The sequence below is a fragment of the Drepanopeziza brunnea genome, assembly GCF_022702325.1.
Source record: "Drepanopeziza brunnea f. sp. 'multigermtubi' strain 214-2 chromosome Unknown ctg1, whole genome shotgun sequence".
NCBI lineage: Eukaryota > Fungi > Ascomycota > Leotiomycetes > Helotiales > Drepanopezizaceae > Drepanopeziza > Drepanopeziza brunnea.
Window position 1 is genome coordinate 2,292,675 of NW_027094064.1, and position 20,266 is coordinate 2,312,940.

General features: G+C 50.4%; 10 protein-coding genes across 10 annotated transcripts; 4 read left to right on the plus strand and 6 right to left on the minus strand.

The window, feature by feature from the left end:
- Window positions 1-74: 74 nt before the first annotated feature.
- On the minus strand, window positions 75-1,895 carry L3040_000427 (uncharacterized protein; the record flags this gene model as incomplete). The annotated part of the gene is made up of 3 exons (XM_007292450.2): window positions 75-1,068; window positions 1,130-1,741; window positions 1,798-1,895. 3 exons carry the CDS (start codon window positions 1,893-1,895, stop codon window positions 75-77), a joined length of 1,704 nt encoding a protein of 567 aa, XP_007292512.2.
- An 872-nt stretch (window positions 1,896-2,767) lies between these two features.
- On the minus strand, window positions 2,768-3,810 carry L3040_000428 (uncharacterized protein; the record flags this gene model as incomplete). Its single annotated transcript, XM_007292449.1, has 3 exons — window positions 2,768-2,986; window positions 3,039-3,466; window positions 3,522-3,810. 3 exons carry the CDS (start codon window positions 3,808-3,810, stop codon window positions 2,768-2,770), a joined length of 936 nt encoding a protein of 311 aa, XP_007292511.1.
- A 708-nt stretch (window positions 3,811-4,518) lies between these two features.
- Window positions 4,519-4,974, plus strand: L3040_000429 (uncharacterized protein; the record flags this gene model as incomplete). Its single annotated transcript, XM_007292448.2, has 3 exons — window positions 4,519-4,630; window positions 4,713-4,773; window positions 4,833-4,974. 3 exons carry the CDS (start codon window positions 4,519-4,521, stop codon window positions 4,972-4,974), a joined length of 315 nt encoding a protein of 104 aa, XP_007292510.2.
- Window positions 4,975-5,963: 989 nt separating this feature from the next.
- On the minus strand, window positions 5,964-6,551 carry L3040_000430 (uncharacterized protein; the record flags this gene model as incomplete). Its single annotated transcript, XM_007292447.2, has 2 exons — window positions 5,964-6,131; window positions 6,180-6,551. 2 exons carry the CDS (start codon window positions 6,549-6,551, stop codon window positions 5,964-5,966), a joined length of 540 nt encoding a protein of 179 aa, XP_007292509.2.
- Window positions 6,552-7,424: 873 nt separating this feature from the next.
- On the plus strand, window positions 7,425-8,440 carry L3040_000431 (uncharacterized protein; the record flags this gene model as incomplete). Its single annotated transcript, XM_007292446.1, has 4 exons — window positions 7,425-7,488; window positions 7,560-7,610; window positions 7,669-8,274; window positions 8,322-8,440. The coding sequence occupies 4 exons, from the start codon at window positions 7,425-7,427 to the stop codon at window positions 8,438-8,440; spliced, it is 840 nt and encodes a 279-aa protein (XP_007292508.1).
- A 141-nt stretch (window positions 8,441-8,581) lies between these two features.
- On the minus strand, window positions 8,582-9,799 carry L3040_000432 (uncharacterized protein; the record flags this gene model as incomplete). Its single annotated transcript, XM_007292445.2, has 4 exons — window positions 8,582-9,002; window positions 9,054-9,258; window positions 9,320-9,433; window positions 9,640-9,799. 4 exons carry the CDS (start codon window positions 9,797-9,799, stop codon window positions 8,582-8,584), a joined length of 900 nt encoding a protein of 299 aa, XP_007292507.2.
- Window positions 9,800-11,222: 1,423 nt separating this feature from the next.
- L3040_000433 (uncharacterized protein) lies at window positions 11,223-11,510 on the plus strand (the record flags this gene model as incomplete). The annotated part of the gene is made up of 1 exon (XM_007292444.2): window positions 11,223-11,510. One exon carries the CDS (start codon window positions 11,223-11,225, stop codon window positions 11,508-11,510), a length of 288 nt encoding a protein of 95 aa, XP_007292506.2.
- A 2,339-nt stretch (window positions 11,511-13,849) lies between these two features.
- Window positions 13,850-14,970, minus strand: L3040_000434 (uncharacterized protein; the record flags this gene model as incomplete). The annotated part of the gene is made up of 3 exons (XM_007292443.2): window positions 13,850-14,744; window positions 14,809-14,868; window positions 14,930-14,970. The coding sequence occupies 3 exons, from the start codon at window positions 14,968-14,970 to the stop codon at window positions 13,850-13,852; spliced, it is 996 nt and encodes a 331-aa protein (XP_007292505.2).
- Window positions 14,971-16,214: 1,244 nt separating this feature from the next.
- On the plus strand, window positions 16,215-16,748 carry L3040_000435 (uncharacterized protein; the record flags this gene model as incomplete). Its single annotated transcript, XM_007292441.2, has 1 exon — window positions 16,215-16,748. One exon carries the CDS (start codon window positions 16,215-16,217, stop codon window positions 16,746-16,748), a length of 534 nt encoding a protein of 177 aa, XP_007292503.2.
- A 148-nt stretch (window positions 16,749-16,896) lies between these two features.
- Window positions 16,897-18,339, minus strand: L3040_000436 (uncharacterized protein; the record flags this gene model as incomplete). The annotated part of the gene is made up of 4 exons (XM_066155151.1): window positions 16,897-17,171; window positions 17,232-17,438; window positions 17,533-17,703; window positions 18,087-18,339. 4 exons carry the CDS (start codon window positions 18,337-18,339, stop codon window positions 16,897-16,899), a joined length of 906 nt encoding a protein of 301 aa, XP_066013200.1.
- Between the last annotated feature and the right edge of the window lie 1,927 nt (window positions 18,340-20,266).

The window sequence follows — 20,266 nt, forward strand, 5'->3', positions numbered from 1 at the left end:
CAGTGCCAAATATCACCATCTCAACGCCGCCACCGGTCAAAGACTCAAAATTGTACACAAAAACAAAAGTACCACTAGGCCTTATACAAAGTATCAAGGAAGCCACTGGCCAGCTCCACCACAACGCTCTTGTTCGGCAAGCTTCCAGCAACACCATACAACGCCGCACTGTCACCCACACTCTTGCCCTTTGCACCCTTCCCCTCCACAATCCGTACCCGCTCCTTCTCCTTCTCGCCCTCAACCACAGCCTCCAGATCGGCAACAAGTTTCTCCCAAACCTTGACAATCGGCAAAGTGACCGCCACGTGGATCGCAGGCGGGCTCTGCAGCGAATTCAGATGCCATCCCTTAGCCGTCATCGCATCCGCAATGTCGTAAACATCGAGAGTCTTCGAGCTGAACGCCACTACGGATACCAGCGGGTGACCTAAGACTTCTAGGTCGCTGCTCAGGCCAGGGTTGTGCTCAATGGCTTCAGCGATCTTCTTGGCTGCGCCGACGATTTCGGAGCAGGATTTAATGTAACCCAGCTCGCCTACGTTCATGAGGCTGGCCCAGCACCCAGCGATAAGCGCACCGGGCCTCGACCCAGCGATGGATGGAGACGCGTACACGCCGCCGGACCAGTCGGGCGAGATGAAGTACTGGTAGCTACGCAGCTTCTCGGTGCGGTACAAGCACGTCGAGTTTCCTTTAGGGGCGAATCCATACTTATGGGTATCGCAGCTGATACTAGTGACACCCTTGAGTCTAAAATCGAACATCTCGGTCTCGAAGCCGGCTTTCTCGAGGAAGGGAACTAGGAAGGATCCGAGACAGCAGTCCACGTGTAAGGGGATCTTGCGCTTAACAGCTAGCTTGGAGAGGGAGGTGATGTCGTCGATTATGCCGTGGGGAAAATTGGGAGCGGAGCCGACGAGAAGGACCGTGTTGCTGTTGATTAAGCGCGAGACAGAGGGGATGTGCACTTGGTAGCTAGGGGCTGGGCAGGCGACAAGATGGACTTTTATGCCGAAGTACTCGCCGGCTTTGCGGAAGGCTGTGTGACCTGTCTCTGGGAGGATACTGTGCGGGTTATTAGCATCGAGATGGCATTGAATGCTGCAAGACGAGAGGAAAAGCATACATCTCGGGCTCAGTGACCCCTCGCTCGGAGTAAGCCTTGTTTCTGGCGCTCAAGCAAGCCATCAGGATAGACTCTGTTCCTCCACTGGTGCTCACACCTGCTGATCCGCCTGGCGCATTGAACATAGCCAAGACCATCGACACAACCTCAGCTTCCATCTTCCTCACTCCGGGGAATACATCTGGATGGATCGGATTTGCCACAGTGAACTTTCCGAATGCCTCAGTCTGCAGTTTAATCAGAGAGTCTCCTCCGTGATACACTGCTCCTGACACGAATCCATCTTCCCATCTAGTGTGGTCCATATTCGCTAGTACCTCCAGCTCCTTCAACACCGTCTCCTCAGACCATCCTTCCTTCGGTAAAGCCAGATATCGAATAACGCCTGGTCCAGATGGCACGAGCTTTCCTTGCAACTTCGTGATAGCCTCAGTAACCTGTTTCTGGACCTGGGATCGCACGCCTGGGGCGCGGAGGAAGAGGCCATAGAGAGCCCGGCGGATGGAGATGTAGGTATCTGCGAAAGTCCCGAACAGTCCTCGCCCCTTGAGCTTCAGCAGCGCTTTCCTCGTCCATCTCAGCAAGAACAGAAAGAACACGATATTGCGGAACCTGGATTTTCAAAGCGATTAGCTAGCTGTCTTCTCCTCCCACCTGTACGGACTTACAAGTCGATGTTCAGAGACAGCAATTGGCGGCTGGAACCGGCCTTCTTGATCGCAAAGCTACTGCGCAAGCTTGCAGGCAATCTCGACGTGCCCGGCATGTTGACACCTTGAATGCTGTCGTCGTCGCTTGCAATGGAGCTCTAACGAGTGAGTATTGAGTATATGTTATATTATGTTGGCCTACTGACCGGGCCGTATGGAAGTGGGATTGATTGCACAAAGGACAATCGCTCTCGGATTTAATTATTTGAGCCGAGGCGGTAATCACATGTGGGTGAGAGTGAGAGTAAAAGAGACCCGAGGAATTTTTATCGCACTTTGACTCTTCCGCACTTATCTTGCGACTGGTTTCATCATGCAGAATGGGTAGGGCATTTGAGCGGTTGGGGTAGCGGACACCGGGTTGATTTTGTCAGAGCGGTTGCCGGCGGAGTCGGGATGACAGTTGTAAGTATCAGACCACGGGAAGACAAATTTATCGCCTTTTGGCTCCTTTGCTCCTTTGCTCCAGATGCATTATGATGCAATATAATATTACTAAAGCCCCCTGGTGTTCTTGGGTAAGTTTCTTTTGGATTAAAAGCTTGCTCAAAGGTTCAAAGTGCCTAGAATGCGGTACGCCTGCCCAACCTTTCAAAATCGAACAACAGTGCTATTTATTAACTGTAGGGTATGTGAACATAATGTACAGTACATGGAGCGCATTTTGCCTTCTCCCTCAGGTCCATCGCTGCCAACGCCGATTGTAAAAAGGGCTTTCCGTGCGCCCCTGTAGATGCTTACTTCATGCAGCAGATTATACAAACATACAGACATAGGCATTCATGCCATTTTCTGTCCCAACGCCAGAAACGCCATTCTCTCTCTGCCAATGTATCGTCGGGTTGCTTCGTAGGTAGATAGTAGATCGTCAAGGCGCCCCATAACCTTTGTATGTGCGTGAAAAACCAGACAAGTATTAAAGGGTGCTTTATCGAAATGCGATCTTCCATTGTTTCGAGAAAGTCTCTGACTCCTTTTGACAGCTTCGCCCAGCCTGATCACATCCAAAAAATCGGATGACGAAGTCTCCATCTTGGTATGCGCCCTGCTCTGATGCAAGCTCCATCTTGCTATACCCATTGAAGGTCCTTTGTGGTACAAGCGCCAGCTTCGAGAGGATCGTTGGATGCCATTGCACAATGTGTTCCTGCAACTGATTAGCAGGAGAGAAACGATTGTGTAGCGATGTTTCCGCTTACCAAAGCATGGGTATCTGCCTTCTGGAAGTTGTAAGACCGGTACAAAGGATCAAACCAAGTATCCAAAAAGAATCTGGCCCAGGCCCCCTTCCGAATGATGAAGCTACTCGGCGACAAACCGACCTTATCTTGAGTAAGAACAAAGTCTATATTGCCACCTTTCAAGTTTGGGTAGGTTTTGATAACGCTCTCTGGTAGAACGATTGGTTGATTTTTGACCATTATGCTTTCCAACTTTTTCGGGTTCATGATCTCTTCTTCAATGGTCATGTCGGGGTTCATGATGAGGGCATCTTGGTCCAGGTACCAGATGTAAGTGCTGTGGGGGAAGTTTGTCAAGGCGTGTCGAGTCGCTGGAACTCGAGCCCAGGATTTCGGAGATGTACCTAGATCGTACTCCTTCGCAGTCGTGAAGAAAGTAGTGTAGCCTTAAGTTCAGTCAGTGGTGCCACTCCGATCCAATCGCCTGGCGCGAGTTCTTACCATGCTTCTTCGCGTACTCCATCCGGTTTTCCTTGATGTTGTTTATGTAGTCTGTGCTGTAATTGTCTGGATCCAGCACCGTCACAATCACCACCGGCGGTGTCCCTGCTGGGATCCTTTCGGAGCCTCCACCGAATATTTGTGAGAATATGAAGACCACCGCAGTAACCAAACACGCGCACACGGCAACGGTCTGCACTCGACTTCTCCTGAAAGATGGGAATCTTGACGACCTGGGTGTAAATGGCGCAGGATTGGACGACTTCCTCGTAGGAAGCGCGAGATGCATTTTGAAGTCGAACTATCTCTTCGTAGTGGAGGTGTCCAATTGAAAGGGAGTCGATATGAAGTGCGACCTCAGATAGATATCGAGATGAGTCGGCGCGATAGTGAATAGCTGAACAGGGGAAGCTGCCCTTCTTTTAGTATTGCCAGCTGGCGCTTCTGCGGACAGTGACAATGAGATCGATGACTGGGGACGACGATCACTTTGTTGTCACTGTCGTCTGGTCAAGGGGGTAACCTACCACCAGCGGCAAAGAAATAATTGCTCGTGGTGGAAATGTATTAGTGCGACGAAACGAGATGATGCTTCTGATTATAATACCGGTACATTAGGGTTCGTTGATTAACGTTGGGCTTGGCGTTATAGATTCTCACGGCGACGCTTATTGGCTAGGTACCAGTTCTACAAGCCTGACAGATTATCTGGCATCGACAAACCAGTTCTACCTCTATCTTGCAATTTATTTTTACTCTTAAAATACCAAAAGCCTAGCAAGCTCGATCAACACATACACACAGACTTAGTTTTGCCTAGCTCAGGAAGAAGCCTTTACTAACGTCTATATCCGCAAGGCCCAGCCAGGTCTCTCGTTGTAATATGTAATCAGCCAAACGTCTTCACATCAGCATATTCAAGATGACAATCCCTTCAACAAAAATTTTTCCCAATGAAATAGACCTTCGAAAGCACCTCAACGCCAACAAATGAGCCATGATCGACAAGCTCGCCTTCCGAAAATTCGGAACAGACACGTCGCACCTCCTCAAAGTATTTCCGCTTCTCCCCGATTGCAAGCTACGTGAATTCCACTCGTCCAAATCTTGTCAGTAGCCACAGCTATCGCTCTTCAAGTTTACCCGGACAAAGGCTTCCCTGCAGAACTGCTCGCTAAAACCCCTGAAAAGCTCGGAAACACCAACCGCATAAGCCAGAAATCGCAGTCGCGCTCTCAACTTCGAACTCTGCGTCGGCTGAAAGTTCCTCCATCGCATTCATGCCCTCTTCACTGAAACCTCGATCCTTAGATCCAGCTTTGAGCCTCACAATGCCCGCGTCATTGTCACGATGCAGACGTTGAAGGCTATTGTCGGCAAAATCCTATCGTCAAGGGATGAGAAGATTGTGGGTGTTTGTAAGAAGTTGAGGGGCATTATGGCGAGGATTTGACGAGGAAGATGAGTACAAATCACGGGGCAGTGTGATAAGTGTGATCCTGGTACTCTTGTTGCGCTATTGGTCATGACCTATATGGTTCTCAAGGGATATTCGATCTATGTTCCCAGCTGTGGGCTCGCCTGCCCCTAGAAGTGAACAGTAGGTGACGAAGTGAAAGTGCTATCCATGCCTACATCAGCGGAAACATTGTTGAGTGCATGGCTCGCAGCGATAATACCCTCAGCAATGGATTATGCCCCCGCGTAGAGCGAGAATCCATCATATTGTTCTACGCGGCCCTCACACTCAGTCTTAAATCTGCAGATGAGCCTCCTCTCAAGCCCAAGTCGTCTTCTAAAGGAACTTGAGGCTCAAGTTCTCGCACCGCCTCTAAGCAAGTTGGAAATTTTGGTAACGAACTTGAACGCTGGAGCGAAAGAAGCTTGATCTTAACTGAAGGAAAGGGGGCCTTGAAGGCCGAAGGCAAGTTGACTGAAACCAAAGAAGGCTATGTTTTCTTCGTCGTCGGGTACAACGCAGAGCTTGAGCTTGTGAATGAAAGTGGACTAGCGACATAAGTTGCATTCGCGGAGGCATGAACGACTTTAGAGTAAAAGGATGCATTGTAGTGAAAATGTGTCAACTCGTCCATCTCTGGATTCTCCTAGAAGCAACTTGCGAAGGCGGAGAATCAGCACCGCAGTCCGTAAGAAGGAAAGCAGCAGATCGACAGAGTGTTGACTGAGCTCGCGGCCGCCGGTAATGAATCAAGAACAAGACGCTCAGGTTTCGAAGGCTCCAGCAGAGGGATCAATCTATGCACACAGACTAGCTGACACCCTACTTGGAGAGGAACTCGTGGCAGCTTAAGTTGTGTGCAATTTGAGGGAAAGTTAATGGGGAGTCACAGTAGTCTGGGCCTCGATGGTAACTGTCATCAAAGCGATATATTATACTATACGGATATGCTCCAAACACGGCCGTGAGTTGGTGTTAGCAGGCTATTGGGTCTTTCGACTCTCAGGCTCTGTGGCCTCCGTTTTCATAGCATCAGCCGTACTTGGCTCCTCAATCTCTTCGGGTTCGTCGTCTCCTTGAACATCGGCCACACGATCACCGGCTTTCTCGAGAGTTCTTTTGGTCCAAGATCGGACGAAGCTCCACACCGCCTGATTTGTCATTTATTGTGGTTGGTCTGACCAAGAGGGGCAACTTACTGCGAGGAAAGTGATCACACCTATGATCACAATGGTCCATGAGATATCAGAGAGCCGTTCACGTCCCGTCCCAGCCCTTCTGCGACCGCTGCCTCCTAGAACACCAGTTTGCCTCAAGTTCCACCAATGCCAAGGGGACATGGCGAAGAAAACCTTCACGAATCCAAGCAGGCCTAGTGATGCCAACCCTTTCAGGAAGTGCTCGATCCAAGAGGCGTTTTCATCCTCAAGTAGCGAAGCCGTTCCACCAGATGGCAACGATATGATTGTATCATAAGGATCCAGGTAGAGATTGATGATCGGGTCCGCTATAAATCCAAATACAAAGACCGTGGTGGTCATGATAGTAAGAGTAATCAAAACTTGGGTCATTGTACTGGTAATTATCCGACTCCATCGCATTCTTTCCAAGCGATAATTGTATTTGCAGGTAGGGCATTCCCAATATGTGCGGGCAGTGTATGATGGGTCCGAATGTCTCCAGGCTTCTAAACAGCCCTCGTGAACATACTTCTGGCTCCCTCGACAGTGGCACGGCCTGATTAAACGACCCAAACTGGGATCTTCCGACTTGTAAAAGACCTTGGGAACTGGGCGAAGCATCGAAGGTATGCCATCCGAGTGAAGCTCGAGTGTTGGAAGTACTTCCTCTAAACAAATTCGACAGGTGCGAGTTGCATAGTGCTTTTGAGGTGGCGGGATCGGAGGTGGGGTATGTTCGCCCTCGAAGTCCTCTGAAAGCGTGTCGGCGTCGTGATTGTGATCGTGATTGTGACCGTGATGATGATCGTACTCTAGATTGTTCGTCGACTCTGGCCAAGACCAGTTAGACCGGGTGTCGTAAGGAACGGACATTATATAATGTTATAGTTGTTGATTGTAAGCTTGGATCAGTATGGGTGAAGTTCTGGAGACATTAATAGGTATTATGCGCGCAGGTCCTAGGTCCTACTTGAATCAGCGTTGAGTCATTAGTGAATAAATTTCGACAGCTAGAATTGCCAGGTTTAATGAGTTTGCGATATGTGTGTGAGAGAGAAAAGAGTTGCGCTGTTGAGCGCAGGGCGAATTGGAAAATATGTTGCTGTGCTGTTGAGCTTAATATATGTGGGTCTTAAGCCAACGCTAAGCAAGCTGCCACGGACGCGACTGCTCTCGTCGCCTACCTGGCGAGCCGGAGCTCATCGACATCATCAGCACTTTTCCCCCAATTTCTCCAACAACTTCCAACCATACATAGCAATCATGGCGGACAGATACTCCTTCTCCTTGACAACCTTCTCGCCCAGCGGAAAGCTGGTACAAATAGGTCTGTTTAAGTCCAGGCATGCGGTGGCAGCTCACCGTCCGCGGAACAGAAGGTTGACTTCGTGGATCTAGAATATGCGTTGAATGCTGTCAACCAAGGTGTGACTGCGTTGGGTATTAAGGGTACGAAAGAATATCCGCATTGGAATTTATAGCACCGGACCTAACACATTGTTCGCAGCTACAAACGGAATCGTCCTGGCCACAGAAAAGAAGTCGTCATCTCCCCTCATCGACCCTCCCTCTCTCTCGAAAGTCAGCCTCATCACCCCAAATATTGGCATGGTATACTCTGGAATGGGCCCAGATTACAGAGTGCTTGTCGACAAGGCGCGGAAAGTTTCCCACACCGGCTACAAGAGAGTCTACAACGAGTATCCGCCCACGAGAATATTAGTACAGGATGTGGCCAGAGTCATGCAAGAGGCTACACAGTCCGGTGGAGTACGACCGTACGGAGTCAGTCTTTTGATCGCCGGCTGGGATGAGGGTATTGAGCCAGAGTCGGACCAGGCTGCGATTGCCGATACGCACCCAGACGAGAAGAAGGCGTCGGGCAAGACTGGGGGCACTTTAAAGGGCGGACCTATGCTGTATCAGGTTGATCCGAGTGGTAGTTACTTTCCATGGAAGGCGACGGCAATCGGCAAGAGTGCTACCTCCGCGAAGACGTTCCTGGAGAAGAGATACACCGAGGGCTTGGAGCTGGAGGATGCTGTCCACATTGCTTTGTTAACATTGAAGGAGACTATTGAGGGAGAGATGAACGGAGAGACGGTCGAAATTGGTATGTTGGTATGATTCCAATGCTATATTAATTACTGACATGGCCAGGTATCGTTGGTCCTCCAGCTCACCATTTGCTTGGCGTTGAGGGGGTCGAGGGAGCACAAGGACCAAGATTCCGAAAGTTGACACCTCAAGAGATTGAGGATTACCTTACGAATCTATGAGCTTTTATCTTTGGCTAAATTGTGCATTCAGAGCACGCTGTATAATAGAGCGGCATGAGAAGACAAAATGAAGGACACGAGATACCAACATGACACGCATTTTTTTTTTCCAAGTTATCCTTCCTCGAAATCATCTCCTTTTCATAGTACAGCGTCTACTAACAGGAAGGAGTTCTTGTAGCCAGCATGGATACTTGCGATCTGCTGGCCCTCCTTCAGCGCCAAATCAACCTTTGTCCAGTTCTCGACCTCCTTCACATCCAACCCAAGCTGGCCATTCTCCCCCAAACCAACGACCAATAGCTTCCGCCCGGTGGTCAGAACAAGCATATGGTTCATCCCAACGGCTATATCGAGAAAATCTTCACCATCTAAATCAATCGGCGTTGGACTCCCTTCCAGCCCGTCTATCAAGGTTTTTTGACCGGCTCTGCCACCCCAGACATAGACATCATTGTCCCTTGTCAACGCAGCTGTGACGTACCCACCGGAAGATATTTTTTTGATGCCGCTCGCAGCGACTTCGGCCAGATCCTCAACGATGCTTGGCTCGCCTGCGGGACTGAGGAGTCGTCAGGAGAGAACGAAACTCTGACACAGGAAGGTTACTCACTTCTCACCGATGTCCCGGCCGAGACAGTTTGGATATCGCGCATCTCCCCATGTGTATATGCGACCGGACTTGGCGAGAGCTGTGAAAGTTGTTTGGTTGGCGACTATGTCTTCCATCTCCTCGTACTCTCCAAGTGTTTGCGCTGCATCGTCGAAGGATTTGTACTGGGTCAAGATGTGCGTATCCTTACCTCCAGGCGTAAATTCTGAGATTGATCAGTGAGAAAAACATGAACTGGTTACGATATGCAAGAGGGGCGAGAATACCTGCTCTTTGGTCGTTGCCTGCTATGGCGGTATTGGGAAGGCCATCCGATCGTTGGCAGAGCTGGATAAACTTGTCTGGAGTACCTGCTGTTCGGAGTCCGGCATGAGTTGACACTGTGATCGTTTAGTCTGGGCTTCCGGGAATTATCTACCTTGCTCGGGGGCTTTCAATAACCGCCTAGAAAGAGGTAGAGAAAATGGACAGCAATCGATATATGATCAGGTGGAGGTATTTATTGTCCATCGATTTCAGGTCAACGAAAGCATTAAGATTTATCCCTTTCCTTCCTTCCAGATAGGTCTTGGAATTCTGGACCTACCGAGCGTTGCCGAAATCGAGGTTCTCAGGATCTGGATACTGTGATCTTCCAGGATACACTTGAAGCTCTTCAGATCATCCTTGGCGAATTCATCCCCGCCATTTCGATCGGAGAAGTCGAGCTGGCCCCAGGCGTTGAGTCCGGACGCCCAAAGCTCCATCTCAAAGTTGCCAATAGCAGAAGCTTTTTCGCTGGATGTCGTACAGATCTAGAGGACAGGATATATTTTTGAGCCAGCCTCCGCCTTCCCTGCGCCCCCACTCCAGTCGGCCGGCCTTACATACAGTACAGCAGCTTGGCTCAGGTCAATACTTGAACACTTCAATACTTCAACATCCTCACGCCTTAAAGATAACCATTCTCCATACCTTAAATCTCGATCAATTGAGCTCGAAAACTTCGTGCTCACGTGCTCTTCTTTTCCATATCTGACAATAGCGCCAGTCACGCCTGGATCCACAGAAGACGACTACTGGAAACTCTATCTCTGCACTCGATCTGTGCATTTGTTTGAACCATTTGTTTGAACCGAGTCCTGTTCAGAAGGGATTCGCAGCTCTGTATTTGGTGATTACGAGGATTCGTTGAGCGGGTGATTGAGCCCTGATTCGAAGCGAGTACAGATCCTGGTGTATTGTCGCATGGTCTCCAAAAGCTAGTCTAGAAACCATGATTCTCAGTCTCCCCTTCCGGCGAACAAGAGAAACGATGAGAGTCGGAGTAGTTTTACAAATTACACTCCGACTTCCTCTGCTGAAGCGATTGCTGGACCTGTGCGTGAACCTGCTCCGCTCAATGATCGGCTGATCGTTGGACTTGACTTTGGAACCACTTATTCTGGGTAAGTTATATTTTGTAGCCAGCCGAGATACCTAGAGCGCGACTTCAGTAGGAGGTATGTATGATAGAAAAGAGGCGCAACTTTTGGGCGTAAGCCTTTCTGTCTTGGGTGAAGTCATATTTTGTTGCTGAGTCTTTGGGGCAAGCCGAATACTAGGGACGTTATGAAGACCGACGGGGGCTCCATTCGTCACCACCATAAATTCGATTTCAGGCTCGCCTCCAGAATTTAAAGATATATGCTAACTATTCTGCAGCGTTGCTGCTGTCTATACTTCAACACCAGACGATGTCGAGATCATCAAGACGTGGCCTGGAGGAAATGGAATCACTTCAGACAAGGTCCCCACAGAAATATCATACCAGTATCCTTCTGGCTCTCCGGATGGAACGGAGCCCAGAATCAAATGAGGTTTCCAGTTCAAGCCGGAAGAATCCAAGCTTCGGTGCATCAAACTCTTCCTTGACCGGTCACAGAAGCTCCCTTTTTACGTCAGCCTATTAGAAACTGCGGCGCAGTTGAAGAATTTCAACAGAAATTTTGTTCACGCTGTAAGCGACTACCTCACGCAGGTCCATGATCACACGATGGAGACCCTGACGAGGCGGTACGGGGAGTCGTTCATGGCTTCGACGAAAGTCGAGTTTGAACTGACGTGCCCTGCTGTCTGGTCAGATACTGCAAAGACCACTACTTTTTGGCAGCTGATAAGGCTGGAATGGATTCGAAATCAGACATTCAGATGATTAGTGAGCCGGAAGCAGCTGCTGTCTACACTCTCAAGGCTATACAGCCGAACCACCTCAGTGCTGGAGACAATTTCATTGTCTGTGATGCTGATGGGGGAACGGTGGATTTGATTCCCTACAAGATTTTATCCCTAAAGCCATTGCGAGTAGAGAAATCCGTGGTGGGACCAAGAGGGCTCTGTGGAAGTGCCTTCCTCAACTACCGCTTCCAGGAGCACGTTCGAAGACGAATCCGACACGCTAGATTCGACGAGATGAAGGTGCAGAAAGTTCAATGCTGAAAAATGGGTCTTCGATACTGGGAAGAGTTCGTAAAGCGCAATTTCAATGAGGAAGAGCATGCCGAGGTCAATGTGCCTTCCCCGGCTTGCCAGATGACGAAGAGGCACATTTCAACACCGCAGCGCCACCTCCGTACAACGAGATGCCGACACAAGCGCAGGCTATTGCCATGATTTCCAATTCAACGGGTAGAAGTTATGCAGCCTGTGAATGCATGGACTGCTGTGGTTCGCGGGGCCGTGTTGAGAGGCCTTGAAGGTAGCATGATCGTTTCTCGGAAAGAGAGAGTCCACTATGGTACTTCGTATGCTACTTTCTATTATGAGGCTAAACACCAGACCATCGAGAGGTATTGGAGTCCGCTGTGGGAGCGCTGGATCGTTAGTGATAGGATGCAATGACACATCACGAGTAAGCCCCCCCCCCCCCCCCCCAACGCACCAGACTAACAGTCTACAGAGGGAGAAACACCGAGTACAGCGACGCCCATTAGCTTCCACTACACACGAAACTTCCGGTCAGCTGATCCAAATCCTAGTGATCTTGTATAGAGCTGATATCTCACTAGACCTGGCCAATCTCTCGTAGTATCAGATGACTTGATCGCATCTAATGCTAACGGCGATCCACCAGCCGCAAAACCAAGGGATCTCTTCAACGTCTGCAGACTCACGACAGACCTGGGTGTCGTACCGAAGAGTCTTTTCGTGAGGCTAACGATAACGAGAGGGGCGGAGTTTCATAACTTGGAATTCACGCTAGAGATGGTCGTCGAGAGCGCAGGCCTGGCATTTAAGTTGAAAGTCGACGGATTCAAGTACGAGAGGGACGAGTCCAAATTTCGTTGAGGGTAATCGGTCTCAAGGGACGGCGAGATTGGCGACTTGTTAACAGCCAACCGAGAAGAGAACAAATGTGCATGATTGTTAAGAACATACAGCGAGCAACTTACAGTACTATCTATCAAGAAGGCATATTTTTGCACAAGAACATAGAACTCTCCTTCTCTGATATTTCTGCTGACTCTGATCTTTTTCGAGAAAGTTGCCCCATGCCGCGGCCGAAGGCAGGAAGCCCACGATTGTTTGGAGGATTGGTTTACATCGCTTATTTCATGGAAGAAGAGGTGAATCCCTCGCACTTGATGTCGAAGGTGGCCAATGATATGTTGTGCAGCGGAACGATTGGACGAAGTTATTCGACCCCAGCGGGTCTTGGATACCTTGAGATTTCCACACAGGACCGAGATGGATCTATCCTTGTCGTTGGGCTTAATTCAGCTCTGATGTCAAAGTGGTGTGCAGTTAGTCAGCAAGGGAAAAGCCAGCGAGGAAATCCAGAACGTTGGCCATGTTTCTTATATAGAATAAAATGGTTTGATGATATATCGTCGGGCTTGGTTCGCGATGTTTGGACCAGGCCGAGGAAAGAACGTTCTCGCTTACCCGATATTGGGAATGTTGGGAAGCGCAACTTCAACCCACGGCGCTGTGAGAACCCGACGCTCGAAACTCGCTACCCATTCCTCGTTATTCAACAGCAGCCATTGGCCGTGTCCCTCGGCTCGGGCTCCCAGAACATTGGATGGGCGTATCGGATACCTCTGTCGGTTCCCTTCGGGTGGAATCGAGGCGTTGTCGGCACCCAGCAGGAAGAGATGTAACATTTAGGCAGCATATGAAGTGGAATTTGTTTTTGATTGGTACAGCTAACTGATAAAGACTGATTTTTTGTTGGGTACGTGAACATATCAAGGAAAATGAGAAGACCGCAGCGCTCGATCCAAAGAAGGGGTATAGGAAACCGCAACAGTAACAATCAACCACCTCAGTTCGAAGAACGTACAGTATCAACAAGACCTAGACCAGGCGAACAGCCCCAGAAAATAATCATGGTATTTTACCAGTATCCTTCCTGTCAACCCATCCTTACTCGTCTCACATGTCATCCAGGACCAGAGCTTCTTCGCAAGTTCTAAGGCAGACTGTTTATCAGTTGCGTCCGTCTGCCTTGCCGTCAGTATCAAACTACCCGATCCTGGCCATCATCATGCATCAGAAGAGTTCGAGCTCAACCCAAACGAAAATAGTATCAAGAAAGCAGACCAGACATTTGGAGATGATAGTAACCGGACCCGCCGAGGATTTTTGCCACGAGTGGCGTCGCTGAGCAGCTCAGGCACAACTACGATGTGACGCTCATCGCACTTATATCTCAAGACCACGTCGATATCTGAGAGAGGAGGGGAACTTTCGTCGAGGATGGGAATCTATGTTGGCTTTTCCCGTCGGGCCGAACCGAGGATAGTTCGAGATCGTTGTGAAAAGCACGGTGAGACTCATGACCGGTGCTCCTGATAGACTTGAGGTCGGTGGATTTGTTGGTAAGTCTCCGTCTTGTCTTTCTTCTTCCCCTTCCCGTGTTCTGACCTCCTCTGTCGCTCCTCTTTCTTCGAATCGTATGGCTGCTCAAAGATTCTCGAATTCCTAAGTTCCCTCGCCACCATCTCTGGACTCTTAAAGTCACGGTCCACCAAGCCCTCGCAAGGTTTTCTCTCGCTCCATGACGCGAGCGACTCATATTCCTCGTCTGTTATGAGACGACATTCTTTCAGGTGCCGCAACAGGAAAAAATCTGGTCGTGATCTTTCGAAATCATGACCCTCCTGGTAGTGGCTTCCGATATGGGTCATCCTTTCTGTCCAGCTCGAATTTGGGTCTTCAGGATTCTTGAAAGACTGGTCACAGAATATGCAGATTGTGCTAGGTGGAGGTGCAAATCCCATGAAGTGCGAGGTCGAATGCGAAAGCCAATCCTGGTAGTTCTCTGGGTGAAATCTCAGATTACACCCGTGAGCTACGAACTCGCAAGGGAGATCGTAATTGTAATCGACTGGTGTCATGCCACCATGCAAGTCCGAATACCAGGGAGGGGGGCTGCTAATGGAAGGTTGAAGCTGGAATGATTGAGTCGACGGTACCGTCGAGTCAGCGGTAGAAGCTGAGGATCTTCGACTCGCAGAGTCGCTAAAGATTCGCTTGCTCGTCCTGGATACCGTCGATACAGTTGAGTTCCGGGGATTTTGCGGAGAGGTACTGTAGGATGCCTGAAAAGTATTGGACGGTATGTCTGACACCCTCTCGAACGACGAACCAACGACTTCAAGCGGTCGTCTGGGTTCGTCACGGCATATCCAGTTTGCAGAATTGGCGATACTTCTATCCATGACAGCGCTTATATAAGTGTCAGCAGGTATCCACAAGTTGTCGACAAGTGATCGTCGAATGTTTGGTATACCTCAAGGCCCAAGCAAGTGGATTCTTTGAAGGTGGTACTAGTGACGATGGTGAAGTGAAGCTGGCTTCGGGGAAGCGGCGAAGATGATGCAACAGATCCTGGCTTCTTCGATCAAGGTTACAGGGCTACTTTTCGGTGACTCGAGAACTCGACAGCGATCATTCGAAGTAAAAGATTTCAAAGTCCTCGTGGAGGGCATGGGATCAAGTATCTTTGGAATCCAAAAGTCCTCACCAATTGGTCCGAAGGACGAGGGTTTTCCGAGTCGATATATATCCGCTTCAGACATGACCAGGATCACCACCAACCGACACTGCATTGCATGCATGTTTCCCAGGGTGGTCAATATCAGTCATGGCCAGCAATGATGATGTTTTACGGTCTCATGTGACCTCCAAGCATATCTATCCCATTACCCTTTTCAACCCCATGTTTCCATTCGCCTCATTACGGCAGACCTGGCTACCTATGAAGTTGCACAATCATCGGACTCGAAAGAGTTCCATCCGTGTCACACCGATCCGGAAGTCACCCTCCTTACCAATCTCTCGGACCCCATCAGTGTCGAAGCAATTGACGACGAGGGGAGGGAGCACAGTGGCCCAACCTACATGGACCTCACGCCGAGGAGGCATGTCTTAGCGCTGCTACAGGTATCCGACCTCCTCTATTGGAAGGAGTGGTCCATGAAACGAAGCAACGAGGTAACTGGTATCGACCACAAGGGCAATCGCCAGCAAGCGAACAAAGACCTGCCTGGCCTCGTTAGCCATTCTGCACGATATTTGTGGAAAGAGATCGGTACAAGCGGCCCGATTATGCTGCTTGCAGCCCAATAACACCCAATCGCGGTATCTCCCTAACCTATCTTCAAGCAACCCCTATATTGACCGGCCACAACGGAGTCAAGAGACCTCATGTTCAGCTTCTGGAGCCAAGGGGATAGTGATTCTCTATATACTGTGATCTTGAAGGGACCGTCACTGGGTCAATCGGCCCATTTCATGCGTCTCGGGTCCCTACAGACATCCAATGTTCTATCTCTTGGCCTCTTCTCTCAAACATCATGCCCGAATAATAGTAGTTTTCCCTGGATCCAAGTCAATCCAGATTATCAGATACGATGCTGCCCGACTCTGACCTGCGGCAGGAATGCAGTGAGCCTTTCAAGTCACATGCTTCCAGATGTGCTTGACTGGCAAAGGGTGTCGATCGCGGACAATATCATCACTCAAACCACAACGAATGCGGTCAGGCCCGCTGATTGCGAAGAACCCGCACCATCGCCTTGCTCGCGAGAAGGTCGCCACTTGAGTTGGGAAGACAAACATGGTAGCTCAGACTCTGGATTCCATATTTCCAACCAGCTAATATATTGGTTGCCACCGAGTTGCAATGCCTCTCCCATGAACTCCAGCACTCTAAGAGAAAAGGACCCTGGCTGGGCAGAAGAGGTGGCAGCCAGGGATGGGAACACGAGGATGGGGAACGGCCCATGGCTGCAGAAACGGCGTCCCGAGGCGCCGCACGAATTAAGGAAGAAGTCGGCCACATCTATTTCATCGGCCTCCCCACGGCGTGATTCTGGCCCGAGACGAGACGACGTCCTCCATCCTGCCCCGGAAGAGAGTCTCACCACGCACACGATGATGAACGGCATTCATCATTTACGATCCGGGACAGGACAGGGTAGACGTGGCCGCGTATCAGCGGCTGCAACGATACCAGGTGTTCTCCTGCGGCAGAGCTACGGTGTCAGTGTACTCGGCCTGGTGGTAATCTCTACGATCTGGAATTATTGGAACGTGCATGACGACGATGCCTCGTCATGTGTCACAGGTCACCTGCCTCCCTTGGATCAGGGGTTCTTTCCCGTGAGTATGCTTGCCTCCTCTTCGATGCACTCCATCAATCAGGCTCGCACAGAACCCTTATCTTAGCCACCACATTCCTCAAATAGTTCCTCTCGCCATTCTCATCTCCCGCCTTAACGATCCCAGGGAACGTTACACATCGAATCTCCCTATCGTTCAACGCATCCTCGTCTTGGCTTCCTATGTCTTCCATCGTCTCAGCATCAAACACCGTTCACTGATGACCTTCTCTACAAGGCATCATGATGTTGAATACAGCCTTTTGCAACCGGAGTAAGCGAGAGAGTTCGACAGCGCTGTCGATTAGTGTCCGCAGTGACTGGTCTCGCGCTTCCGTGTGCTTGACTTCGCTGATGGATTCCACAATGCTACTTACTTGCGCTACAACGCCATCAACTAAGCCGGCCGTCTCTTTTGAGAGTTTCTGGGAGTCTCTGTGCAGGATAGAAAGGGTGGTTGAGCGCCACTGGTTCATGCTTTCGATGGAACCTATTTCTGCAGTCAGCTTTCTGACCTCCGCCGACCGTGGTCAGGAATGGTGTTGGTTACCGAAACTGCTGAGACTTCGCTCTACATTTGATAAGTCTTCCGCTTGCTTGGAGGAGAGTCCTACGAAATATCCTCCAAAAATGTGCTCGACAATGAGGCGCGAGACTAGCGACTGGATGAGATGGAATTGGGCAGAGGCGGCGAGGGATTCGAAGGTTGGTCCTACGCTTTCGTGTTCTCTCGTAGAGGCGTCTGCTTTGTAGGTGTCTAAGTAAGGGATTAGCCGAAGGGACTAAACAAGCGAGGGGGAGACTGGAGAAAGTAAACAAAGGATAGCAGCAGGGTGGAATGGATATCTGACAATTTTCGATATCCCCAGATATTCCAGTCGAAATCACATCCATGTCCGGAACATGATCTTTCAACGTGCCAATGCCCGACTCCAGACCAGTGATCTCACTCAAACCCTGACCGAAATCCTTACAGGACTTCAAGAAGAACGCACCCGACCGACCTACCAATCTCCAACCTCCTACAATTCGTGATAACCTAATTCTGCACCCCGTTCCCCAGCCGCCTCATCTCCTCTCCTCCCCAAAACGCTCATCACTCACCTGCTCCCCAACCCTACCACTACTACTACTACTACTACCACTACTCACCCAACCCTTCCACCCCCGCCCACACCTGGCCCCGCAACCTCCTCACCAGCGCCTCCATCTCCATCCCCCTCCCCTCCCTCCGCCCCCCGTCACACGCCTCACGGAGCCAGTCGCGGTCGAAAACCAGCCCGGCCATCCGCGCCTCGACGTCGCGCTCCCGGCCTTCTCGTTGCTACATCTGCGGGTGCAAGTGTCTATGTAGATAGATCTAGATGTAGATGTAGGTGTAGGTGTAGGTGTAGAGGCGGGGTACCTTCGGCTTCTCGCGAGGAGGGCATCTCGGTCCCGGGTTTCGCGGATGCGGTGTCCCGGGTCGGGAGGTCGGGTTTGGAGCGCGCCTGTGGAGCTGGGCGGCGCGAGGAAGGGAGGCGCGCGATATTGATATTAAGGATGATGAGGATGAGGATGGGGTTGGGGGGTTTGGATGGGGGCGGTGCGTGCCCGGCGCTGGACCGCGGGGCTGTTTCTCGTGGGCGCTCGTGGGCGGGGAGGGACTGGATGCACATGCACGGCCATGGTGTTTGGGAGGGAGGATGGGGAGGGAAGCGGGCGGTTGGTACTTAGGTGGTGAGTGAGGGTTGGTTGATGCCTGGCTGGACCTGACTGTGTAGGGCGAGGCGAGGGGGGGTCAGCTCAGGCATAGTCCGATGCTCACATCTCAGTGGAATGCACAGAGCGCATGTACTACTCTGATCGTTGTGGCTGTTTCCCTGTTCCTTTCGAGAGCCACTTCCAACGTGCTCGCCAAGCTTGACCGTCGCCAGTTTTTTATTGGGACAACGTCAAGCTCATGAGCCCTTCGTAAGAGGCTTCCCAATGCTGTGGGTAGCTATACAGAATACATTGCTTCAAGCACACATCTGGCGATCGAAGTCCGCTTGCCAGCCCATCTTCCGTCAAAGCTAATAACCTTCTCGTCAACCTCCTACCGAAAAGTCAACATCTAAGCGAGCTCGTATAAAGGCTTAGTAGCGAGAAGAAGCAAACGGACTCGACAATGGGAATTCGATTTCGTAACGCGGTCGAAGAATCTGGAAGTTCGGCAGTAGCCGATATCATACTCGGAATTGCTTATTCCAGTTGAGATTGGTCTGGCTCTGCCCCACTTCTGTATGGACTGCTCTGTATATTTGAATCCACGAGTTTGGAAGAGCTTGACCGGGGTGGCAAGCCTCTTTACCTTGACAATCCAACTCCTCGTAGAACTATACGATCTTGAAATCGCAGAGGTTGCCCAGGATCATTGCATTGAACAACCTATCAGCAACGAACAGTCTCGACAGAGTTGGGACCGCCAATCATTGTATCCATGCTATGCCTCAGAAGATACCATAGAGAAACTAGAAATTTGACTGTACGTATCCGCCCTCGGGGTCAGGATTGCAATACACGAACGTTCGAGTCGGAACGAACAGACACGAACGAGACACACCCAGATGTGCCACGACGAGACGCGCCATGCGCGCCTTCCCTCTTGGGAGCAGAGAAACGAAACCCAATGACCTCTCTCCGTTCTCTGGGAATCCTACCGCCAGCCAGCGCGGATTTTAGCTTTTAGCTTATTTTCAATACTGTAGGTAATACTTACTGCATGCGCCGAGTCTGACTCGACCCAGGTCAAAGAGTCTCAGAGTCGAGACCGAGGGGGATCCTCCTGCCTGGAGAAGCGACGAGGCTGGACCATGACCTGCGCAACGCAAACCAGCGTGCGGAGTCCCGATCGAGAAAAAAAGTTGCCGTTGGCAAGCCGGCCAGGAGCGCGGCGGCTTTCCGCAGGAAAAATAAGGTTCTTCACGAATTCGGCATTTGATCGCGGCCACCTGAGTCGCAGACGAGCCCAGTGCTGCTGCGCTGCGTTCGTTGCCTTTGCTTGCGCAGTCTCCTTGCCCAGAAGTGGAATAATGATGCCCGAAAACTTTTATTACGGAAGTTGATAAGTGGTGATGGACAGTGGGTAGGTGGGGACGGAAAGGAGGTGCACGTCGTCGTCGACACGCGAGATGGGAGCGATGAAGCTAAAATGGAACTATCGTAGCGAGAAATTTGCGTAGCCAAGACACCGAAGACCACCAAATCAATTTTTAGAAAACTGTTATTCCACCGACGATGGAAATCTCACGGAAGTGAGCCCTAGATATTGTGATTCTTTTCGTGGCCAGGTCCCTCGCTGCTTCGCTGGAAAATATTACTCTAATGGCCTACTATCATCGATCGGATTGGCGCAACGAGACATTCCGTAATTGCAGCCATATTTTGGCGGAGACGGAAGAAGATGCAGGATCTTCATCGGACTCAGGATATTGCAGATACGACTAGATGAAAATGCTCGGCTGACTTAGACAGATACAAGCATGTTGACTAAGTTATGCGCAAAAGAAGACGGTCGGTAGCTTGGATAAAGGTTGATTCGGTTGCCGAACAGTAGTACGTACT